At 39.2% G+C, this 25515-nt stretch overlaps 1 protein-coding gene across 5 annotated transcripts in view; it reads left to right on the top strand.

Annotated features, from left to right (window-relative positions):
- The window catches only part of GALNT13 (polypeptide N-acetylgalactosaminyltransferase 13), a 431117-nt gene that overhangs the window by 398718 nt on the left and 6884 nt on the right, over positions 1-25515 (top strand). For all 5 annotated transcript variants that reach the window (XM_059727376.1, XM_019480581.2, XM_059727378.1 and 2 more), the window contains one exon: positions 1207-1341. In XM_059727376.1, coding sequence (XP_059583359.1) covers positions 1207-1341 — 135 coding nt within the window. The remainder of the gene's footprint in view (positions 1-1206; positions 1342-25515) is intronic.

Genomic DNA, 25515 nt, shown 5'->3' with positions numbered 1-25515 from the left:
TTAAGTCTGGTCCCCTGCCATGGGCAGGAGGCTATTGGGCTCAAATGAGCTCAACAAGGTGTTTGTCCAGCCTCCTCTTGAACAAGGATGGCGACTGCACCACTTCTGCTGGGAGTGTGTTCCAGATTCTAGTCACCCTTACAGAAAAGAAATTTTTCCTTATGTCCAACCTAAATTTTCCCTCAATTAGCTTGTGCCCATTGGTCCTCATCCTCCCAAGGGATGTCTTCCAGAAGAGTTGCTCCCCTAGATCTTGGTGTTCACCCCTGACATACTTATAGGCGGCTATCAAGTCAGCTCTCAGTCTTCTATTAATCAGACTAAACAGACCCAGCTCCCGGAGTCTCTCCTCATAGGGTCTATCCTCCAGGCCTCTAATCATATGGGTGGCCCTGCTCTTAACCCTCTTGAGCTTATCAACATCCTTCCTGAAGTGCAGTGCCCAGAACTGGACACAGTATGGATGCATGGAAGCATGTGTAAATGGTGACACTTTATTGCACTGCTAATGGTAATTAGTCTACTCCACAGTAAAGCGCACATGTAGATGCACGCTACAGAGTAATAATTTTGTTCAGTTACCATTACTTCCATCTTGTTTTTTTCTAATAGCTTTAAATACTGATTTCACTAACATTCTTTTAAGATATTATAATAATGAAGGCATGACTTTACAATAGCACCAATTTGACATGGTTTTGTTTATTGTGACATGATTTTCCCATTAATTTATTCATAACTTTCTCAGATGATCCAGTGTTCTCACTTATTCCAATATAATGGTCTTTAGTACAGGAAATTAAATACCAGTAGTTAAGTGCTTAGGGTCAAAAGATTCTAATTCTTCCAATAACTGGGTCAATTTAAAAAAAAAAATTAAAAATCATCCTACAAAATACTTTCTGAAAACATCAGTATGTGTTATTATTACTTTCTTTTGTGTTCTTTAATGGTATTCTCAAAATAAAAATCTAAGCAATTGATTAACAGTCTTCATTTCATCAGGGCTGTACGTTCATTACTTCTCAAGCTTAGTACATGTCACTTTGATGAAATATAGTACGTTTCAGGGCTCCCTAATATAAAAGGAGGACCTGCTTGTAGTTTAGTGCCTTACCTGAAAAGGAAGTATGCTACAACTCAGCAACAATTTAAACATGTCTGTTTCTTTAATTCTTTGTAATTTTAACTGTCTCATGTTTTCAGGTATTTTCTTATACAGCTGACAAAGAGATACGGACAGATGATTTATGCCTGGATGTTTCTAGACTCAATGGCCCTGTGATCATGTTGAAATGCCATCATATGAGAGGAAATCAACTCTGGGAGTATGATGCTGAGGTATATAATTCCTTATTAAAAAGAATGAAATAATAAAGACCAATGTTTCATATCCATTATTACATTGTAATGACATTTGGATTGTTTGAAGTAGAAGCAGGCTATTCTTAGCAGATTTTTTGTGTTGTATTATAATCTATGAATAATGACATAGTTGCTTTCTTATGTACATATAGTAACCTTATGTTGGCCTGTGAGATAAGGAATATTAAGTACTAAATGATGATGTCCAAAGGAGGGCTCTCACCAAAGTCCACCCACCTATTTTGGGCCAGATACTTGCCTCAATTTTTCTGAATTCAGTCAATCTCTAGTGGTTTCCTCTCTTTCTCACTCTGTTTTCTGTACTGAGACAGTCTTATCACTTTGGCCAGCTGGCTGAAGCCCGCCATGACATCTTGATGGAACATTCCACATGCCCACGATCTCGCCTGCCATGACTTGTTAAGGAAGAAAAGAAATGCCTGGACATGAAGCTTTTGACTTTGTTGGTCTTGATGCCTGCCTCAGTGTAGTGAGGGCTCCACCAACCCCTACACCCTTGCCCATTCCACTGGGTCTTAATTCACAGCCTGTATAGTCAGCCTCAGAGCTGTCTAGACACTTCTTATGTCTCTGGGTCTGACAGATCAATAACCACATTGAGCCTGGTTATCCTCCACCAGGCTTGAAGCAACACAAGGAACTGACTTGTATTTTACCAGTTTTTTTCCTGGCCTATTGTCCGGATAGTTGCGTCTCACTATCCTGTTATATCTGGGAGGAATCCTCTCCCACTCCAAAGACAAGAGAAAAGAAAACAAACTTTGACTTCTTCCTGCCCTTATAGTCCAGTCTTTATGGTACCTCTTCTCAGACCTGCTGTTAGGATCTTTACAGTACCTCCTTCCCTGCTTGTCTCTCCCTGTGGCAGTTTCAGTTTCCCTAAGAGCTGCTCCTTCAGCGTTTCTTCTCTGGTAGCTCTCTCAACAGAACTGCCTCTCTGAAAAACCTTCCTAACTGCTCCTTCTGTGCCTTCAGTCATCCCTGCCACCTCTCTGGCTGAGTCAGCAACTTCTGGTTCCAGGTATCCCTCACTGGCCTGCTCCAGGTCTCTTTTCTTCTTGGAGCTCAGGCTTCTTCCCCTCCCCTCCGGGAACACCAGGAGAAGAAGGATCCCTAAATGGTTCTTTACAGCCTTGGGGCTGAGGCGGCTGCTTGCAACCCTGGTGAGTTAATCTTTGCCCATGGTGGCTTTTCTCTTTCCTTACAGATGAACACAACTGATTGAAATTATTCAGAGTTCATTTTTTTTTTGTCCAAAACTTGTAATTAATCAATCCCTTCCCCACTTTTGTTGTCCTGAAGGAGAGCTCTGCTTTCCAAAAGTCTGGCCCACTTTTAAGGTTCAATTATGATATTGTTATTTTAGTGCAAAATAAAATGCTTTGGCTGTCAATATAGAATATGTTGAGCATTTAATATTATTATCATGGCATATTTCAATCATACATGAAATGGATAAGGATTTCCTTTTAAGATTTGTTTTTTAAATTTCAAATGTATTCTAATTCAAAAAATGCGAGCAACTTGTATCACTCCCAAACTGAGAAGGATCAGGAAATCTTCAGCAGTATTTCTCCTTTTCTTTTTCAATTGTGAAATTTCTGTAGTAATTTGAAATTTGAAAAATCATGACCAGCTCTAATCACCAAGAAAACCTCAGTAGTACCCTATGTAAGTCTTGATCTGTACTGAAACAAATGGAACCCCACACTGGCTCAAACATGTGGGCTATTGCCTCCCAGTGGGCAGGATTGATCCCTAAATTTCCTAAAGGTAAAGTTCCAGTTCTTCTGAGAGGAAAGTTCTTAAAAAATCCTCTTGTATAAAAGCCGATTATAAAGCTACTGTCCTGTTATAAATGGGAATGTTTGTATATTTATTTAAGCAAGATGTATAAATGCTGATAATTAGATTGCTGATACAAGCAAGATAATTAGCTTTAATCCTTTAAGGATTTTCATGTGCCATAGTGACAAGGGCCATGTGTAGACTAAATGAGAGGCGTGTGTGTACAACACTTTAAAGCAGGCTAAATGCTTTTGCCCCGCTTTAATGGTGTCAGGGCTATGCGAAACAGCAGCGTTCCACTTTGACTTCTGTTTCAATGGAACAGAATTTCATTTAGAGTTTCATTTTGTTTCAAAAGCACTGTTCCATTCCATATCATCAAAACGGTTTTGCTGTTTCGACATTGTTTCGACTTTTCGCCCATAGGCTATAATGGGGAATCACTCGCCAATAGGTTATAATGGGGAAGCACAAAACAGCCAGTAACTTTGTCATTTTATGTCTGATTCTGATGAAACATGCAGGGATGGTAGCCGCTTCTGAGGGCATGCAGCCTGCCAAGTTTCAAGGCAATAGGTGCAGGGGTTTCTAGGAAACTGAACCTCAAACTGCTGACAAACAGGAGCTGGGGAGCAGGAGCAGCGTCCTGTGATCCAGCAGGCAGATCGGGGCCCCGCACTTCTAGGAGGAGTCTGGCAAAGCCCCCCTCAGCCCTCCCAGGGGTTCAGGTGAGCCCCCGATCTGCCTGTTGGATGACAGGAGGGATCCAGCGCTGAGGAACTGAGCTGAGAAACTGAGCCCAGCCGGGGGAAGCATCTCCCGCCACTGGGTTCAGTTTCCAGTGGTTCGCAGTGCTGAGAAACTCAGCCTGGCTGGGGGATGCACCTCCCTCAGCTGGGCTCCATCCCCAGCACTGGAAAACTCAGCAGCCAGCACTTGGGGAGCAGCAGCCAGGTGGTGGGAGGCGGGGAAGAGCCAGGGTTGCGCTCTGAGCGGCTCTGCAGCCCCGTGTGAATCAGCCCGGCAGGGAGCACAGCCCTGGCTCTCCCTGCCTTCTGCTGTTGGGCTGTGCTTTATGGACCTGGTGGAGCCAATCAAAGCGGATCCCGGCGTTGGAAGGTGGGAAGAGCCGGCTGTGCTCCGATCAGCTCCGCCAACCCCATGGAGCACAGCCCAGCAGCAGGAAGCAGGGAGAGCCAGGACTGCAGTCCGCACCAGGCTGAGCCACATGGGACTGCAGAGCCTCTTGGAGCACAACCCTGGCTCTCCCCTGCCTCCCACCACCTGGCTGCTGCTTTGAAACTTGAAACATTTCAAAATTTTTGAAACATTTCGACTAGCCTTGTTTTGTTTTGAGGCTATTTCGAAGCTCTTCGTTTCATTTTGATTTCACTGTTTCGAGCTAGAAACTAATTGAAATAGCATCGAAATGAAACAGCTGGTGAAGCTTCTCACAGCCCTAGTGTTGGTGCTTGCATGCCTCAGCAGTGTATTGCTCATTAATTCCAGCCACTGTAGGAAATTCAGTGTAATGCAGAGTGCAGCTTGCCCACCCCTCCCCGCTGCAAAGGCAGATAAGGTGTGTGCACAACACGGGGGTTTAATCAGCCCTAAATTGAAGTGGTGTTTTTTAAAACCCACCACTTCAGTTTAGGGCCCCTGTTTTGTCTACACATGCCCAAGGATGTTGTCTGAGACGTAAGGTATATATCAGAATAAGCACCTTCATATCATGTATAGATATAGCAATTGCAAAACAGGTACAGAGGGAGTGACTGCTTCATTATTTTAATGTTTCACCCCCTTCCATCCCCTCCCAGTTAAAACCTATATTAGCTTTCTGTGGAGGGAACCAGATCCACTATCTTCAACTTGGATTTTTTAAGCTGCAGCCCCTAGCACACACTTTTTTAAAAATTATATTTGGAGGGAAAATGGTAGTGAACAGGGATATATTAGATGTTTTTTGCTTCGCTAAGAGGCTACTGCAATCAGGAGAAAATATATAGGAACCAGAATCATGGTTAGGTTGACTGTTCAAAAGATTTGTGGGGCACTGATGCTGTTTCATCAAGTTAGCATTGTCGGGTCTGGCATTAGTGCAGTCTTTCACCAAGGAAGCATTTTGTATCATCATTGTTTAAAACAAAGCAGTACTGTACCATGTCCACTATGTATATGGTCCTGTGTCTTAAAGTACAGTGAGATGATGTTAGCTATATTAGTCTGAAGTCAGGCAGAAGGTAGGGTAGATTTGTACTTTATAAACTAACTAAAACAAAGATGTATAGTATAATCTTTCCTGAGTCCACGCTTACTTCACTAGATGTGGGCTTGGGCTTGTGAAAGTTTATGCTATACATCTCTGATTTAGTTAGCCTGTAAGGCTAGGGACAGATATTACGCATAAACTGGTTTAAGTGATCAGAAACTGGTTCAAACCTGTAACAGAACAGAAGTTCAGTGCACATAAATCAGTTTGAAAATGGCTGAAACTGGTTTGAGGTAAACCTGGTTGATGTAGTATCAGACTTCACTGATTTGGCTCAAACCAGTTTATGCAATGTCTGTCCCAGACATAAGATGCAATATTATACCCTGCCTTCTGCCTCAAAGTACAATGACAATCAAAATGTCATTTTTTCTGGCTACAAAATTAGGGTGTTTTAGATTTATCTCAGGCATCACCAAAATGATAAAACTGTTGTTAATTAATTGTTTTTTTAAAAAAGGAATTTGCTATCCATGAGAGAATCCAAGGGAAGGATGAGAAAAGCCTATGGGGAAAATTCAGCAGTAACATCCTGATGTTCACAGTGACCTATTTTATCACTTTATCTATTTTCTTTTTTGCGTGCATAAGCAGTCAGACCTAGTTAATCCAAGTCATCTGGTGTATTGAAAAAATATTTTGCAGCCTGTGTGTATATTTTAACTGCAACCACACTAAAACTCAAGTGAATTACTGACTGGAAACAAGTGGAATCTTAATGGCAATTTAAATTACCCAGAGCCAGAGACTAATAAACTAAAGCACATCAGTTGGCCCACACTTAAGCTGCTGTACATTATGAAAGTGTATAAGGTCCAAAACTGTTTAGGCTGAGTTTTTTGTATATAGCAGTGAGAATAAGCAGAAAATATGTGAAAGAAGAGTCTGAATTAAAGTAAACACTCCACTTGGCCTTCATATATCATTGGAGACCGGGAAATGAGGGTACAACCAGTGGACTGGCATACATGTTAAAACTAGGTGGTCTCACGTTCATGTGGAAGCAAAAAGAATTGTCCGAGTCTAGTAATAAGCATGTGTGCTTTCCCCTGGACTTACCTGTACTGTATTTCCATTCTCAGCATCTGACCTATTAGCACTTGCAACAGTATGGAGGGGTGGCACATAACCCCACAGGAGTTGGTAAGGTTCGAATTTCACCCACTGTGCAGCTGTTCTTACCTATAATCCAATTTCCCTATTATTAAATGATTTAAATGTCCAAATGTATTCTCCCTCCCCCCCTTATTTGAAAATGGATTGTTTTCCCAGAAAATATATTTCCCCCCAACAAATACAAAGAAGTACTTTCACTGATAAATACTTTAGGGTACTCTCGTTCCCAAATATTTCTGCATGAAGTCACTTAAAATAAATTTCAGCAAAGTAGTTTTAATTTGATCCCCCTCCTAAAATATGAAAAGGCAGTAGCTAATTTAACAGGTTACACTGTGATACATGTCTGCAAATCTAAGAATAGAATCTAAATCTGTTAGGTAAAGTCCTAGAGGCATTGCTTTCAGGTCTCCTTGCTTTCAGTGTCCTTAAAACACACACACACACACACACACACACACACACACACACACACAACCATTGTTACAAATTTTCTATCATTTGTTTTAAGACTAAAAATATGTTCCCTTTTTTAATATTAAAAAGGATTTAGCATAAGACATCTTTAACAGAAAATTTATAAGCAACTTGTAAAAATAAGATCAACCATTAGATGGAGCTAATAAAAAAGAAATATTCACTTGGCTTCACAGTCAGATTATGTACAGATGTATATAGGGCTAACTAAGTGCAAACATCCAAAAACCCTGAGGCAGAATCAATCCAATCTAGGCAGGTTTCTCTAAACTGTGTCGAATGGATTGGGAGCGAATGCAATGCAGATTTGCCCTTCTATGGGGGGAAGGGAGCAAGCAGATGCCTGCCCTGGCTGCAGCGAGAAAGCAGGGGTGCTCCTGCATTCCTGCCAGCATGCCAGAGATTGCTGAGGGCAGGCGAGTGAGGACCATCCCCGATTGGCTGTCAGGAACAAACCCCCAGGCTGCTGGGAGTGCTGTGGTGATGCCCTCTGGGGCTCTTCTGGAAGCTTAGGGTTGAGTGCAGGGAAGGGTCTGCAGTGACACCAGAGGGCTGGAGGCCTGTGCCTGACAGCCAACCAGGGGTGGCCCAGCTCTGTAGAAGGAAGGGTTGGGGTCCAATGGACCCAGTCCTTCCTTCTATGGAGCACTCATGTCCCCGCTGCCCAGTGCAAACCTCCTGGGCTGCCCAGTGTGTTTTGCCAGCTACTGCTGAGCTCTGGAAAGACACACTGGCAGCCCAGGAGGATTGCGCCAGGCAGCAGGAACATGAGCGCTCCATGGAAGGAAGGTTTCTGACCACCTGAACCATAGGAAGTGTAATGCTTGCACCTGGCCATGATGTGTTTCTGTTTTACCTGCAAAACTCAACTAATTGAGCTGTGGTGCCCTTTTAATTTAGATAAATAGTTCATGCTGAAAAAATTATTTTATCCAAAGAACAAATTCAGCCTGTTGATCTTTTGTAATACTGTACGTAGTTAAGGAAAGATTCCAAGCAAGGAAACAAAAAAAGGAATTAAGTCAGCAGAAAAGTAGATTTAACAAGGGGGCCTTACCTCAGAACCCGGTTCATTGCCCCCAGTAAGAATCAACAAATAAAAAAGTTTTGGGACCCAGCCCAGCTCATGCCCTAGAGCCTAAAAGACAAACCACTACCTAGAGCAGGCTGTTTCTGGTTTCTTGAAACCAGTTCTTGCTTAAACCACCCAGCTTGAAGATGTGACAGAAGGCCTGCTCTAAAACATCCATATTCTTATAATTTCAGGCTCCATCCATAAAGATAAAATACACAAATTCGTAATTTTCTGTCTACCTTATGCAAGTGGGTTCTGATACAGTTTCTTTTAAATACCCTTTCCTTACCCCAGCTGGGGAGGATTAGCCCCCCCCCCTCCCCAATTTCTACTATATATACCATGTTCCTAGGAATGTTATATTATTAATCAATAGTGCCTGGTTCTGTTTCCTTGTAGAAATAAAATAATAATTATAATGTTCCAGGTTACTAAAACCAAAATAAATGATATGTTAGATGTAAAAACATCAGAAATGTCTCAATGTCCTCCTGTTTTGTGTATCTAGCTCCAGAAGATTTTTTTCCAGCCCAGTATATTCATGTGAATTCTTGTATAGTTAGGGATAACTTAAGACCATATTTTGGTAAACTATTTTCCAACAAGAATCACGGAGCTGTGATCCTCAGCCTAAGACCTGAGTAGTCAGTTGTTTCATGAATACTGTTCTCTCTGTGTGTGCACATGTATTATGTATTTATAAAAACAACGTAGGTACTTTCCTGTTTGGGAAAATTAGTCATATGAGAAGAAAACTAGACTTGCTTCATGCTTGTGTCTCTAAATCGAGGAAAAAAAAAAATGAAACAGGGATCCAAACTAGGAAGAAATCTCTTGGCTATAAAATTCCTAAATCCCAGCATCAGAATATTAGCCAAAATACTTCCATGTATGCAGAGCTTTATTGTATGTGGCGTTCTGAAAGACAAAGGTATGGCACTGTCTAAAGGGCATTATTTTTAGAGAGCAGCCTTAAGAAATTAAATACAAAGTGAAGCTTGCTTTTCTCTTCAGGTAAGCATTATATAGTAGGCCTCAATTTTTGGATCGTCATATCCTGTAAATGATTAGGAAATGTAAAATTTCTAGCTCAAGAGTTTTGAGACTGAAAAGGGTAGTGATCAACTTGGAAAAAAGGTGACTAACAGGGGATATGGGAGAAGTTTATAAATTTATGAATGGATCTAAAAGAAAAAGTGAACAAACTATTCAATATGTGTCATAATATAAGAACTAGGGGCCACTGGACCCCTGAACTTAACCACTTTTTAACAAACAAAAGGAAGTACTTTTTTATACAGTGTGTAAGTAACTTGTGAAAGTCACTGTAGAAACAGGATTCGAAAAAGAATTAGACGTTTTATGAAAGATAGGTCCATCAGGGGTCTACACAATAATCAGGCATTCAACCTAAGACTCAAGGCTTTACTAAACTGACAATTAGTACAAATCATAGAGTAAGGCAGGACGGGGTCTGTTATATTCTTCTGCCTACTACTGTTGGAGACGGGTTACAAGGCTAATGAACCTTTGACAATTCATATGTTCTTGTAGGTGGACTGCTGTGAACTCTCTTGTTTGGCCCCAGCCATAACTCTTAATTAACTCTTTTCCCCCAGCACAGTTTCTGTATTTATTGTAAACCTATTTTCTTAATGAAAGTTATTTAACTGTGCTTCATTTTGGTTTTTTTCTGTGTTTTCTTTCTCTCTATCTGGGTGCATACAAGCACTATATGTACAGGTGTTCACAGTGCTTAGTTTGGTCTAAAAATGGTATGCAGGAAGGAAATTTAAACCGTGCCCATTGAGATTCTAACTGTAGACCAAGAAGGGTTAGACACGTTTTACAAATGCTTTTACAGTTCCCCTATTGATAGAAGTTACCCTTCTATCCCTCAGCCTCCCAGCATGAATGGCTTCCCACCTGCTCCCTCACACCCGCAGGGAGATCCATTTGGGCTGCACTCTCCTATTCCAGCTCAGCATGGAGCAAACCACAGATCCTGACTGTCTCCAGGCCAAGAAAGTCTAGCCCCTCTCCCCAGCCCTGCCTTGTACTCCAGGCTGCAGGGAGATGCAAAGGGCCAAGACAGCTGTATCTCAGACAGACCAGTAGTTTAGCTGTTTGTGATCCATTCTTTGTTATCAGTTTTTGGGAGGAGTACATCATACCCAGAATATTTGTCTCGAAAAGACAAATCTGCAAGTCCTTAATGTTAATATGAAAGGTAATGGAAAAGTTTTAGAAGGTTATGTATTTGAGCAATATTGACCAACCTATAGTTAGAGCCACGGCTTCAAGTCACAGGGTTGTGCCTCATCTTTTGGATGGTCATATCCTATAAATGATTAGGAAATGAAAGTTCCTAGCTCAAGAGTTTTGAGTCATACAAAGAGAGACTGAAAAGTGTAGTGATTTTCATGCACACTTCATTGAGAAATGCAAATTTCATTATGACCTCCTATAGTACTGAGCACCATGTAACCAGTAATTCTGCAGAACAGTTCAGAGGCCAGTAGCAATGTCTGAACATATTCATTTAGTACTTTTGCCAAACTTCTTTAGACCTAAGGTTACAGACTTTTTGCTTTAGGATATAGCTGGATTTTATTAGTAGTGTTCAGCCAGCTTTCACTATACGGCTATGTCACAGACTGTAGTCCAAATATGGCACAAATGTTCCTAGCCTTAATACTGGGGTGCCCAGTGCTCTTTTCCAAGGAAGTGGCTGGGCTAGGGAAGAAAATCCTTCTCACTAGGGGACAGTGCAGGTGAGTTGTTCTGAGGTTGCTACTGCATCCCTAGCGTTGCAGTCTCCCTTGCTGTCCTGCAATAGAGTTTCTTTTCATTCTTCTCCTCCCCCTGCCACTGTCCCCTGTCTGTACTGTAACACTCTCACTTTAACAGGCATTCTAGGTTCTGTCTGCTCCAAAGAAGTGCTATTTTAAGGCATCCGCCTTCTTAAATCACTTAGCAGCCTGATGTGGATTTGGAGGATAGTAAAAAAGAATAAACTTCATCATCTGAAGGTAACCTCCTGAAGACTGGTCTACTGACTCACTCCTGGAAGATCTGTTTCTGATTCCTTGTACAGTGAATAGCTAGGACTGTTCAATTTAGAGACTGTCAAAGTCTGCAGAACAAAATGGCGCAGCTCCTTATGCTTATGGCACTTTAAAAATCTAGTAGTTCCACTCTAGTAGTTCCACTCTATACTGTATAGGAAAGAAATGACAGTTTCAGTCCCTTTGCAGTCTCTGCAGTACCAGAAGGCAGCAGCCCCATAATATAGAGAAAACAAAATTATTTGCTTGTAATTCTTTTTTTTAGAACCACGTGCATCAGATTTTCTCAAAGCCAGCCCTTTCTTGTTCACTCATTTTCATCTTTTCTGTTGAACTGTGTGCATTTGTTGCTTCTGTTGCTTTTATTTCACCTGCTGTAGAAGTGAACTGAAATACAGGCCATTTTCAGTTAAGCCTCAATTAGAGCTTGGTGCAAGGCTCTTGCAATTGAAGGGATTTAGGAGAGACTTTTGTGCTTTGGGCATTACAAGTTAGCGTGACGGGTAACCAGTTTATTCTATAACAAACACCACTGTCCCAGCACTGGACAGTTTCAGGTAATTTTCTTTTCTTGTGGTACTGCTGTTGTTAAATATCATTCCAAGTTATTGGTAATGGAAAACAACACTTCTTGAAACAGGCATTGTTAAATTCATAACTAATTTGGAGGGTTTTAATTAACACAACTCCTCAGGAACTGTAGTTAAACATTTTAGTAACATAACTTTTGGTTTTTCTTTCACTTACATTTTTTCCACAAATAAACTAGCAACAAAGTAAAAAGGAATGTTTGTGGTAAGTGGGCACCGTCCCTAGACTCTTGACATAATAGCTGCTTAATATGTATGGGGCAGTTAGATGCGTGTCTGTCTACTCCTGATCCTACTGTAATTAACATTGGTATATTGACTGATATAAATTACACTGGCATTTGTATATGTCTGTCCATGCAAGCTGTTAAATTTGTAAATTGTCTTCCATTAGCTACAGCTATGATTATTTCTTGAGGTAGCAACAATCAACATTTTTGAGAAATGACATTCGGATCTCCCATTTCTTAATGTTTTAAAATGCAACTTCACAGTACTTTTAATTGGTTCAGATAGTCAGCCCCAACCTGTGCATGCTTTCTAATGCCAAGATCACATTTTGACAACAAGTTTAGATGAAAAATTGGAATGAGATAGCAATCACAAGCCACCACATGGTTTGGCACAATAGATAGCTTCTGGTTTCTGTAGGACAGACAGCAAGAAATAGTGTGGGTGTTGGAGGTCAGAAGTGAGCTACATTGGTGAAAGATGTGGAAATGAGATGTCATACACAGCACAGCCCTGACCTTCATTTCAGTAACAGCAGCCCTTCACTTTCATGAACACTAAATTCACTCCTGAACCTTTTAAAGTGCAATAAGTATCATGAACTTAAGGTTGGAAAGTGTTAGCATCTAAAAGGATCAAAACAGAATTTCATTTAAAAGGGCTTGATCCAGAAAGGTGCTGAGCACTTTTGAAGTCAGGAGGATGTCTTGAAATCCTGTTTTAGTTCTTTTACAGGAAGCAAATGCTTATTCAGTTTTGCCTTAGAAACAAGTAAGACTTCAAGATCCAACAGAGTTGGAACTGTGTTGCTCAGCATCTATTGTAGTGATGAGCCACCAGTTATTAGGGCCATTTGCAATCCTTGAAGCTCTGAATAGTCGCTACAAAAAGCAACCATGGTCAACAAAAAATATACACTGGGTTATGCACTGATCCCTGATCTTCTCACTGCAGTTTTTAAACAGAAATGTTTGAATCAACCCATCACAGTGGCAAGGTAGTAATGCCAGCACTTTGCTACCTGCCTCCAACTGAACTGTTGCATGTTCTTCTAAGTAGTTGTTATCACTTCTGTGCTGCAGCTGCTTAGCATCTCTCTGACTGATCCTTTCTTGCAGAAAGGAGCTCTAATTGTCTTTTTCCCACCTGCCCCAATTCCAGAAGAATCATCCAAACATTTAAATGTGGAGCCCAAAAAATGAGTATATTGCCACTTGCAGTCATTCCGTTGCAACAGTAGCATTCTGTTTACACAAGTAAATGTGCAAAGATCTTGGAAAGGCAACAGTGAAGTTTCAGGAGTAACAATGTTCAAATTGACTATATTTCTACATGCTTTTAATTACCATATTAATTTTCATACCACATGCCCCTAAATAAAACTGGCTGCTGGTTAACCCCACACTGGAGCACTCTTGTTCCCCAGCCAGCCCCTCTGCAACACACTGAACCAGGTTGGAGCAGCCCTGGGCTAACAGGCAGACCCACCAGACTTTCTGCCAGCTGAGGCTGCTTTGACCTGGCTCAGCATGCTGCAGTCTCAGGCTTATGTGCAAACATAGTACCTGGGAGCAATAGACTCCAGTGAAACCTGCGCTGGAGTTTATTCAGGCACATTAACTTCATGTGTAGATGCACCCAGTATCTTTTAAGAAAACTTACTAAGCTTTAGATACTAAAGTGTCTGCCTCCAAGCATGAAATGGACCTTGCTAGACTGCAAGGTTTCTGCAATGGATTGATATATAACAGCACACCAGTGAAATGATTGAGTGGGTCCAACTTCAACATTATGCAGCCTTGCAAACTGCACTTAAATTGATTAACACCAATAGATGTTGAAACTGTTCTGGTATCATTAGGGTTTCAGAGACAGGATTTAAACTTGTCCAGATAGGCCCTCATCTTAAAGAGAAAGACAAATTTGAGTTGAAATCCCTTCTTCCTAAGCAAACTAAAGGTAAACATGACTGAGGAGCTATCTAATATTAGCAAGTTACCAGAGATTTTTCTTCTAAAAGACATCATCAGACAAACTGGACTTACAGATAAAAACAAGAACAAAAACAACAACAGAGATAAGTGATCTAGTACAGGGGTAGGCAATCTTTTCCAGCCGTGGGCCACAATGATCTAAATCAGAAATAGGTAGGCATGAGGACCCAGCTGTCGCTGCCACTGCCACTTGTTGCCTGCAAGCAGTGTGGGTATCGCACCCGCAGCCAAAGACTCTCTCCACCAAATACTACAATATCCCCATGCACACAGGTTGGATCCAGCAGTTCTGTGGGCCAGATGCAAACCTGTGGCCCTTTGTTCAGAAAGGGGAGAAAAGAAATAAAGGATTGGTTGATTGCAATCACCCACCATATGCCCCAGAAAGTGTTTTGCTTGTCCAGAGCTGCTTACATGCCCTATCTTGAAATGCAATTTTTATTTTTATTATAAACTTTTTACAGTTAGGATGAAATCCTTAAAACTATGAAGAGCACAGTTTGTCCTAGTTCTACTTAGAAAGTGGACTTGGCAGTCTCTAGACTGGGCCTTAAGTTCCCCTCATTAGGAGAGAGAAGAGAGAGAGCAGACATGGGGTTGCACAAAATAAAGCTGTACAAATAACCAATTGTTTGTTTTATTTTTAGTACTGAGGAATTGAAAACAATGTTTGAGTCAGCATGAAAACAATTTCTGGCAAACCTTCAACAAAAAATGTTTCATTTCATATTTTAACTGTTCTAGATTTTTATTTTTTTATAGAATTGAAGTAAGATTGTGAAACAGAATGCCATTTTGAATTTAAAATGGGATTGCTTTGTTTCAGATTTAGCAAACAGCATGCTTTGATTTGTTTTAGGATTTATTTGTTTGATATTGTTTTCTTTTGACTTGATCAGTTCAGGCAGTTTAACTTGCATTTCTGAAATGGTTCTGTCAGCCAGAATATCCTATCTTGATTAAAAGAAAAAGTTTTTGACCAAAAACATTCTCTTAGCTCTGCTAGACTTTAAGAATCTGAGTTTCATGTATGTACCTACCCATCAAAATGGATATACAGGACCAGGCAATTTGTGGTCACATCATGCTGGCTGCTGCTACTTGTGACCAAGAATTCTATACATGCAACTGGGCACTCTACCTTTCATCCCCATTGCATGCTGTTTCCCAGAAGGCTATCCTTGCTTTAGCATCACCACTTTTGCTTATCCTGCTTGAAGCAAATTGAATTACATCATCCTTCTTATCAATACAGAACAAGAGCGCAACCTTAATTCTTTTCTTTAAAGGTAAAAAAAAATTTTTATATGCAAGAATCGATCATAGAGAGAGGGTCTAATTTTTTTTTAAAGCTGCGTTCCAGATAAAAAGCGCTTGTTGCCATTGAAAACAACAAAAGCAGTTGTTGCAGCTCCCAGCTTGCAAATCACCTTACTATGTTGTCCTACAAGGTTATGCTGTTCTGATCAACCTGCTTTGTTTCTAATATAGAATGACTTTTAAGGGTTTACAAAATAGCAGTTTCCAGCATTTGCTAACTTCAGTGTTTCTACAGGATGCAATTCTATCTTGGCAGGAAATTTATTGGATTTGATTTTTGTTTAATGTGTCCTTTTTCTTCATCGATTCGTGATGCTTGACACCTCTGAAATCTGTCAATTAAATTACAAGAGCAACTTCACAAATCAGTTGTTATCCATAAGATGTGACAAAAATGGAATTTATCAGATTTTCCTTAGTGTTCCTATAAAGTTTTGGTTGAAATATGTTTTCTAATAAGTATCTGTTAGAATGGTTTTATGTAGATAGATACCTCTTTGCTTTACCTTGCTAGCTTTATAGCCAGTTCAAATTCTTCACCTTACATTGTAGGTGGCAGAATGAAGCCAAACCCTAGAACTTCACAGTCTGTTTCATTTATTTTGTCTCCAATACTGTAATATCTGAGCGGTTTACCATCTATAAGGGTATGTCTCCATGGTATAATGATGTGCGGAGATATTCTGTGCTAGCTCTAAAACAAGAAGCAGTATAGCCTCATTAGTGTAATGTTGCATGTCAGGTAATAAGCTATTTGGCTACATTATTTTCCATTCCAAAGCTGTTGCATGCAGAGATAGTAGGCAGTATCTCTATGTGGCATTGTCCTGTACAGTCTAGGCATACTCTAAGAGTATCTTGCATTCCTGGTTTGAATTATTGTGTAATATTGATCCTATAGTAGTACTTAGATCCATCAAGAACATATTAAAAATGTACAAAACAGCCTGTGCTTAGGATCATGCAGCTGGCAAAAGCAATAGCAACTCTTGCTCATGTAACTGTCAAAAGCAATGAGCATGCAGACAATTCTACTGTATGATACAGTGGTCTTCTACAACAGGTTACAACATCTGGTGTTGTACACAAGGAAAAAAAACATTGTAAACATTTTCCTGTTGTAAATCTGCTGTGTTTTATAAAAATAATACCTATCTTAGTTTGCACATAGTGCACAAATCAAGACTTAAGCATTTGATCCATAGTGTAATAGATTTGCATTATGTGATATTATTATTGGATAAATCTGCAAACACTGAAAGGTAAGGTAAGGGTTTTTACAACAACAACAACAACAGAGTTGTTTTTACTGACTCACTGTTTGGCTCCTATACTATTTCATATTTCTTTGCTCCTGTCAGTTTGCTGGTAAATGGGAATATAGCTTTGAGGTAAGTACTCTAATAGTTGCAATCCCTGTGATAAATTCTAGTCTAGCATCTCTTTTTTTCTCTCCTAATAGTGGTGTTGTTCAAAAGTGACCTTTACTTAGTACCTTTCAATAGACTTGTATTTCACAAAGCCACGTCTTAGCTTTTCAGTTACTGACTGTACAATATCTATAGTATAAATGTTTTATGGAGAATACAAACATTTTTAAAGAGGCTGATAATGCAGAGTTTCAACTTCCAAACCGGTTGTTAAAGGAACACATACAACTAACCTCTTGTACACTGGATCAAATTGTTCTTTTAGATTAGTGCAGGGGATATAAATTGGAACCTTTTGTCAGAGGACAGAGTTTGATCCTTTATATGTGTACTCTTCATGGGGTTTTTTCAGATCTGCTTTTGAATAATCAAATGCAAACATTATATCCTTTGGACTGTAAAATGAAACCTCATTTAGGTTTTGATCCTGAGCCTATTGATGTCAGTTGCAATGCTATCACTGAATTCAGTGGGGCACAAACAGGTACTTGTAGTTCAAAACTAGTTTATTTTCTCCAGTCCAAGACAAACAACTATGGGAAAGACATATAAAAGTATATGTACATCAGATTAATTTGATCAACTAGCTTTTATCTAAATAGTCTCATAATCCTTTGCAGTTCTGACTAACTTGTAGTATGATGATGTGTTGTTAACTTTGCTTTTACCAGTCCATAATTATCAATTTTACTGATAAATCTTTTTTTAAACTTATGGGGCCAATAATTTGAAGTTAAAAGAGCCAGGCTGACCATTCCCACTGAGAACATCATATAAATCATCACTGCTCCTTTGAAGTCATAGCAGCTGTGCTAACTTATACCAGCTAAAGATCTAACCCTAGATGACTGAGAGAAACAAATATATCACTATACTTACTAAAATACTGCATAACTGCATATGCACTTATTTTGAATATGGTAAAGTTATGCATCTAATATAGTATATGTATGTAGACATGCACTACATGGAGATTGTTACATCTTTTTAGTAACTGGTTTATGTAAGTGCTGTTCCTAGATTCATAGGCAGATGAGAAAGTTGTGAACATTATGTGTAACTACATAATGAAACAAAAACAAAAATTGGTATTCCTGCTGGTTACTCAAAGTGACATTACAAGGACATTTGTTCTAGAAATTTTTTATTAGGCTCTATCTGTATTTTTTTTTTACTTTACAGAAAAAATGTGATGTCTGCAATGAGCTATATGTAGAACTAAGTCATATTTTGATTTGTTTTAAGGCTTATGTTATATTATAATTCAAGTTGGCTGTAATTTCTGTGAGTACTGTACTTTCAGTATTCAATTACTCTACTTTTTTAAGTCTAAAATTAATAAAAAGCCTGTTGGACATAATGACATCCCAGAGCTTATATAAACTCTGTACATTGCACTTCACCACCTACAGTACATTTGTATGGAATGGAAATAGATCCAACTAAAAATGCTTTACTATAGTTTAGTGTACTATACTATGCTTTACTATAGTTTAGTATACTATAGTTTAGTATACCAACACCAACTGCTGAAACTTCCTTAGCCTGACGAACGGTTTTTGAACCCGAAAGCTTGCTTAATAATTATTTTCCAACTATTTGGGTTGGTCTAATAAAAGATATCAGATTCACCCAAGGAACCTTGTCTTTCTATAGTTTAGTCATTGCTTATTGTAAACAACAAGTATGAGAAGCAGCGTTTTCAACTTCATACACACAATCTGCACACGTTTTCGGAATGCTACTGTTCTGTAGATTTTACATTCATTTTACACATACTTATAGGAGATATTTACATACAATATACTTTCAGTTTATTCTCTTGCAGAAACCTGGCTTCTATATAAGCAGCAGAAACCTGTTTTTCATCCACAGAGCAGTCTAAATGTTGTTAGTTTAGGATCACAGGGATCCTAGGAACCCCTCCCCCCCCCCCCATTTTTCCTTTATGAGGTTTAATTCTACTTCAGTTATGTTTTGAAATTAATATTTGCATCAATTTGAAAGTGTAACTTGGGCAAATTCATTTGGGTTTGCCTGATGATGGTAAAAAATATGAAGGAGGGAATCCACCTTCCCAAAAGATACTATGAATATGTAGGAAAGTAGCAGATCTAACCTTTCCCACACTGATGATAAGAGTTGGAAAGAAGATAACCAAAAAACCTGAGTTGGTAGCCACAAAAAAGGAAAGTCAGGTGGATTATCCGGTTGCCCTACTGTATGACCATAGTCCAGATTTGAAAAATATCAAACCTGGGATTGATTCAAATGGACTTGTTGTTCCTTCATTCAGTAAATCCCTGAAGTATGGACTTTTATGTAAGGTGTGTCTGTGATTTTTTTAAGACAATGACATGTGAGTGCTCTTGTGAGACAGAAGGGACTGACTGATACATTAATGATACATTCAGAATCTTCATAAAGTTCTTTGCTGAGCACTATGGAAAAGGTAGCTTACAAGAAAATGTCCTTTTTTAATGAGGTTTATCATGATACGCTTCTGAAACATGAAAGCCAAAAATAAATAGTAATCAAATGATGACCCGGATAAAGGACGTAACCCTGAGTATCCTGCAAGTATTCACTGTTATTGCAGTTTGGCAGAAGATAGACTTGAAGATATAATAGTATTTTGCAATTAAATTAGTATGAGTATGTGGGGTCACAAATTCTTATCTCATCATTTCCATAAGTTCATTAAAATAGATTACAATTATATTATTAAGTATCAGTATTTAAGATATTATTTCATAGAAGAAGAATGAACAGAGATCAGCATCACTGTGTTATGTACTAGATATATATGCAACAAAAAGGCCCAATCGCTGTCCCAGTCTTAACACCTGATGATACAACAGGTAGAAAAACAAATATGAGAGGAGAGGAGGAGGACACCTACCACTGATGTAGTAAACAGCAGCTCACCACTTGTCTAGCCATTGTCAAGTGTGCTGTTTTTTTGTTTGTACCTTACGATACTGGTTTGCTGTTCACTTGCACTGAGCTCCTGCTGCTGCATAGGGCTCCACATGGATAAGTCCCTGAGACCAAGGAAGTTCCTCCTGGTGTTCTGGCAAGATCCATGCCTAAATTTGTGGTTTTGCATATTCATATTTGAAGTTAAAAGTACCTGTATGTTGTAGGCAGACAAGGTTCCTTGGTGAATCTGATATCTTTTATTAGACCAACCCAAATAGTTGGAAAATAATTATTAAAATAGAACAGTGCTCACAGGCAGTTACACTTGAGTGCACCAATTGGTGTTTTACTGGTGCAGATATGGGGAGGAACATTCCTATATGTGTGCTTGCTGTCTTTACTTTTGCTTTTACAATTTTTCTGTTATGCAGACCCACACATTTCTTCATTTAATCACCCAGTCGTGTCTAACAATAAGCAAAATAGAGGATGGAACTCATGGCCCCACTGTGGAGACTTGTAATGGTAGCCCTTTCCAAATGTGGATGCTAAGAAACTACACCAGGCTGGAAGTTTTTAGGAATATTTTTTACAGCCCCACTGATTATTTCCTTTAGCAAATTATCTGAGGTTGGTATTATAAAAAGTCAATTAATATATAACAATTATTTGTTTTCCTGTTTAATACTGTCTTTCATTTCCTGCTGCTTAAATTCAATTGAGTCCCTTTCATATCTTAGTTTTTCTTGTTGTTGTTGTTATTGTTGTTTTAATTATTAATATTTGAAACCACTATACAAATATTATATGGTTTTAGGCCAGATCATAGCTCCATTAGTTTCAATAAAGTTTTAACAACTTATAGCAGTTGAAGATCTAGTCCTTTTATAGAAGTACCATATTTACCCAAAACCAAGACAGCTCCCCAAGAATTAGATTCTACATGTAGATAATTTATAAATCCATACATTTGTTATAATTCTCCGTGTATGGAACCTAATTATTGGAGGGTCATCTTCAATTCATACCCCCCAGCAGTGGGGGAGGCAGTGGAGGCAGGTGGTGAGAGAAGCAAGTAGCCTAACCTCCGCCCCTTGCTCCCGCTACACCTTTTCCCTGCCACCAGCCTCCCCACTTGCCCCTCCTGCTGCCTGCCCTCCCATGCCTGCTTACCTGGTACCCACCCCTCCGTCTTCCCTGCCAAGGCCTCCCCACCCCCACCTGGTCACCCTGCTGCCTCCTGCCCTGTTCCCCCACCATCTCCCTTAGCCTCTGAGGCCTCTGCCTCCCCCTACTGCTTACTCGGGCTCCTGCACACCGTGGCCCCTCTCCATCCCCAACCTGGATAAGTGGCAGCTGTGGCCCAGCATCTGGGACCTGGCCAGAGCTGCCACCACTGCTACAGCTGTTAAATGTTAAATGGAGGTAAATCCTTATAATCAAGTAAATATGCATATACAAAAAGTACAGCTAAGTATACTCAGAAACTCCTAGTTACCTTTTTGAAGTGTTTCTGTTACAAAACTGTATCTACTTTTAATAGGCAAATTAAACAACCATTTGTCATTGAATTAATCATAGCAAATCAGATCCTGTGCCAAGCACTTCTCTTACTTACTGAAGTAACCCATTTGAAAGCAATGGGACCGTGCTCAGTAATGTAAATAGGACTTGGGCCCTTATTTCTTTTCTTAACTTCTCCCACAGGCATACCCCTATTTTCCTTCTGACATGAGAGTATGGAGTCTTGGATGGCATCCTGATAACGAGGTCAATGGCAAATTTCCAACTCCAGGGGAAGATAGGATTTTACTTTATGGCACTGCTCATGTTAAAAGTTAAATATATGCATTAGAGTTTGTAGAGTAGGGTCTTTATTCTTGCTGAGGAAAAACTTTAATTAAAGTAAATAATATTTTGGTTAAATCTTGTTACTAAGCCCTTTTTTCTGGAAAAGAATATATTCATGATTGTAAAATTAAAATGCTGTAGTGTACAATGTTTCTGAGTCAGGAAAATAGCCTGAGATATATTCCATGGAAAAAAAAATACTTTTTGCAACATAAATACTATGTGATACACAGGAAAGTGGCTTTTATCAGTCCTTTATTCTAATTTTTTTTCTAAATGATAATTCACCTTTCGTTGAAATAACATTTAATTTGTGCCATTTTAAATAAAATGAATCATTCATAACAATCAGTTCCTTTAAATGGCTTGATAACACTTCACTATTTTTCCATCACTTTGATATTTATAATTACATAGCAAAATTGCTAGAATAAAGGGATCTTTAATGTCTGTTTGATTATTTTTGTCACAACGCCTGCTCATCAGAATATTTATTTACATACACTTGGTGAGTATGGAGATACAGTGGATTGCTCTTATGCTTCTGAATGTTTATACAAATAAAGCTGCATCAGAATAATCATTCTCGTGCTGGACTTTAAAAGGAAATTCTAAATTGTTTTGTATTTGTGTCCTATTAACCAGTAATTTATTGTTGTTCAAACAAAGAAGCTTTGCTTTGTATTAGCATAAACACTGATAGAAAAGAGACAATTGAAAAGCTCAATGATATGCTAACCTAACATAAAATGGCATATTGAATACAAGGGAACAGCTGATGAAGGCAGCAGTATCATTTTTAGGCATGTTTGCATTTCTGGTTTTATAGTATAGAATGATAGCAGTTTAAATGATGTTAAAAGTATACAAGTGAAGTATCATTAATACTTTGAACAAGGTTATTTAATAGACAAGTTACTTCTGTTAACACTGCTAATTCTCTACTCTTGTAGACAGAAATATCTTATCTTGCAATGCTGAATGAGTATCAAATAGCCCTCAGTGATTTAGTGTAATAGATGTATGCTTTTCTTTGCAAATTGCATAACAGTTTGTTTTAAACTGAGCAGCAGAACTCTGGGGAAAAATTACTTAAGGAATATTCCCAGTAGAAATTATGCACCATGGAAAATGGTGAAATGTGACATATGTCAATCCAGTGTGAACTGTAATGTATTATCCCCAGCAGTAGTTTGGATAATGTAATTACAGCTATCACTCAAGTCTGTGGAGAAACAGCTTCTTTAAAAAAAAAAAAAAATTAAAAAAGAGTTAACTAACTGCATTGGCAAGGGCACGCTGAAATTCAGGTCAGTTGTCATGGCAGTGCCATTGTCAGTGTGTCACTTAGTTGTTCCTAAATGCCACCAAAGGATGATGTGGAATATACTAAAAATCACTTGAGTTAAATGCCACTAGCTATAAGTTTATTATGGTAATCCATCAATAAATCCATATTTTAGTATTATCTTTAAGACTAGTCCGTAATGTCCTTTATTCAGCATAACTATTATATGCATAAAAACAACTTAGTTTTTCAGGTTCAAAATATTGTATTCCCCAAACAGAAGTCTCTAATTATTATTTTTTTCCTCGTGGGGGAAAGTACGTATCTGTGTGTTCACTCGTTTTCTCAGTAACAAGGTTCATCTTCAGCAGTGATTTTTTCACCTAGTTCTCAGTCTTTTTTTTCCCTTCAGTGCAAGCTGGATATAGACCTAAACATCCCATTATGCTGTATCAGCTCATCTGGTAACAGGCTTGAACCTGTGTTGTGAGGTTTGTTGTTTGCTCATGTCTTTAGAATTAGGCTCAAATATCAATAGGGCTGACTCAGCCCTCCATATAGTTGAGGCCAGTAAACTGAGTAATGCACAAAGGTTTTTTTAGATGACATTTCAGAACCAGGTCCTCTTAGCTTTGTGTGGATATTTAAGATTGCATTTTGTTTCTTGCATAACTCAGAGCTTGACAATGAAAATTATGACAAAATTTCCCATCCCTTTACCTCAATACACACACTGTTGCTAAGCAGCACTTGGTTGGTACTCTCTGCTCTGTGAACCATTGATGATAAATGAAAGTGCTGTAGTTTGTAAAGTGCTGTGGGACCTTCAGGATAAAAGGCACTATAAAAATGTAAAATATTATCTGCCACTGGGTTTCTATTAAGCAGCTTTTTTTCCGAGATGCAGTAACATCTTAGAGATGCACCAGATGCCATAGTAAGTGCTTTTCTACATTAGTTATTACAGAAGAACGCCCACATACACTACACATATTTCCAGGCTACAATATAGGCATGGCCTTGAACAATATTTAATCATCTAAAATATGATATAACAAGACATTTAAAGCCTGATGTGTGCTTTTCTGGTAAGATATGGTTGACTAGGGTCATTAGTTTCTCAGATGACTCTCCCTGTTTCCAATTGTCCTATATTTGGAGTCCCAGTAATACTGATTTTATTTATGAAAAGAGGAATTTATGTACCAGGATGTGGACAAATCATGTACTGCTGGAATATGAAGCTGCCCAGTAGTTAATGTGATCAGTTAGATTAAGAGCTAGACAGTAGGGGTGTTGGCCACTTAAAGGGAAATTTAATTGAACAATTTGGGTGGTAGGGAAGGCTTGATTTTGTATTTTGTACACAACTGAGTGAGGGCCTTTAACATGACATGCCATGTCAGGAGGCACTGTACTTCAAAGAGACCTTAAAAGAGGAGCAGTTCCTCTTGGGCATATTGGTTGTGCTCATGCCTGGGGAGGGAGGTGATTTGTTATTACCCTTATCAAGATGAAGCTTACTTCACCCTGAGGAGACAGAAGAGTATCCTAATGTTCGCTTTTCCCATGTGTAGGCTCCTTAGGGCTAGTCACAACCTGCCCTTTGGTTGCTATGATATTTAATTCATCAAGCTATGTTTGTTCATGCATTTTGGTGTGGCCTGCACAATACTATAGAACAAATGGGGGGGAGAGGAAGCATTTAAAATCATCTTCATAGGTATCTGTCCTGCTAGGTACTATGGCTATCAGCCTTTTGTTGGAGATTAACCGAATTCATAGATAAACACTGACTTTGATAAATGCATTATATAATTATTGTTCTGTGCTGGAGACCTCAATCGGCACTTGAGTAAAATCTCTCTCCCATCTACATGCTGATTTCTAGTGGAGAGGGAGGTCTATGGAAAGGTACCTGAATAAAATTTACATTTTGAATGTGTCATTATGGTAGGCACAGGTGTCTAGTCCCTTAGTAAAACAGATGAAATTTCACTCTGTCATGTATGACCCTACAGTTCTACAACAGTAGTGTCAAAAGTTTGTGAATTTAAAAATATGTACTATATCATTCTGTCAGTGATGTGGGTCTCTGTGGGCACATCTACACAAGACGCTTACTGCATTTGCTTAATTAGCTCCGCAGTAGAGCCTCATTGGTTTATGCATACAGAGCTATAAGGCCAGAGTAAACTAATTACCTCTGTCTTAGGTTACTACTGCCACATATCTATCCTAGGACAGAGTTATTTACTCCACCGCAACACGTGTGTAGATACTGACAGGTCTGGCTGGAGCAAGAGAGTGCTTCAGTGCAGGGGCTGCCTGTTGGATAGCCCCACACTAAAGCACCCTCATGCCTCAGCCAGCCCCTCCACAGTACGTTGAGTCAGGCCAGAGCAGACCTGGGCTGGCAGGCTGACCTCGGGGGCCTCTTGGCAGCTGGGGCTGCACCACCCCAGCTCGATGTACTGCAATCCTGGGCTCATATGTAAGCACTGTGCCTGGAAGCAAAAAACTCCATTGTGAACTATGCTGGACTTTATTCCATTGCATGAATATGCATGTATAGAATACATTCACCTTGTCTGTATTTGTATATGTTTCTATACCTGTTTATAAGAGTGCATTCTTGAACAAACCCTGTCTGGGGGTGCAGTACAAGGGTGGATCCCAAGTCTTTCAAAAGAAAGCATTTGCCTAT

This window comes from Alligator mississippiensis, chromosome 4 (assembly GCF_030867095.1).
Source record: "Alligator mississippiensis isolate rAllMis1 chromosome 4, rAllMis1, whole genome shotgun sequence".
Lineage (NCBI taxonomy): Eukaryota > Metazoa > Chordata > Crocodylia > Alligatoridae > Alligator > Alligator mississippiensis.
This window is presented reverse-complemented; position numbering and strand designations above follow the sequence as displayed.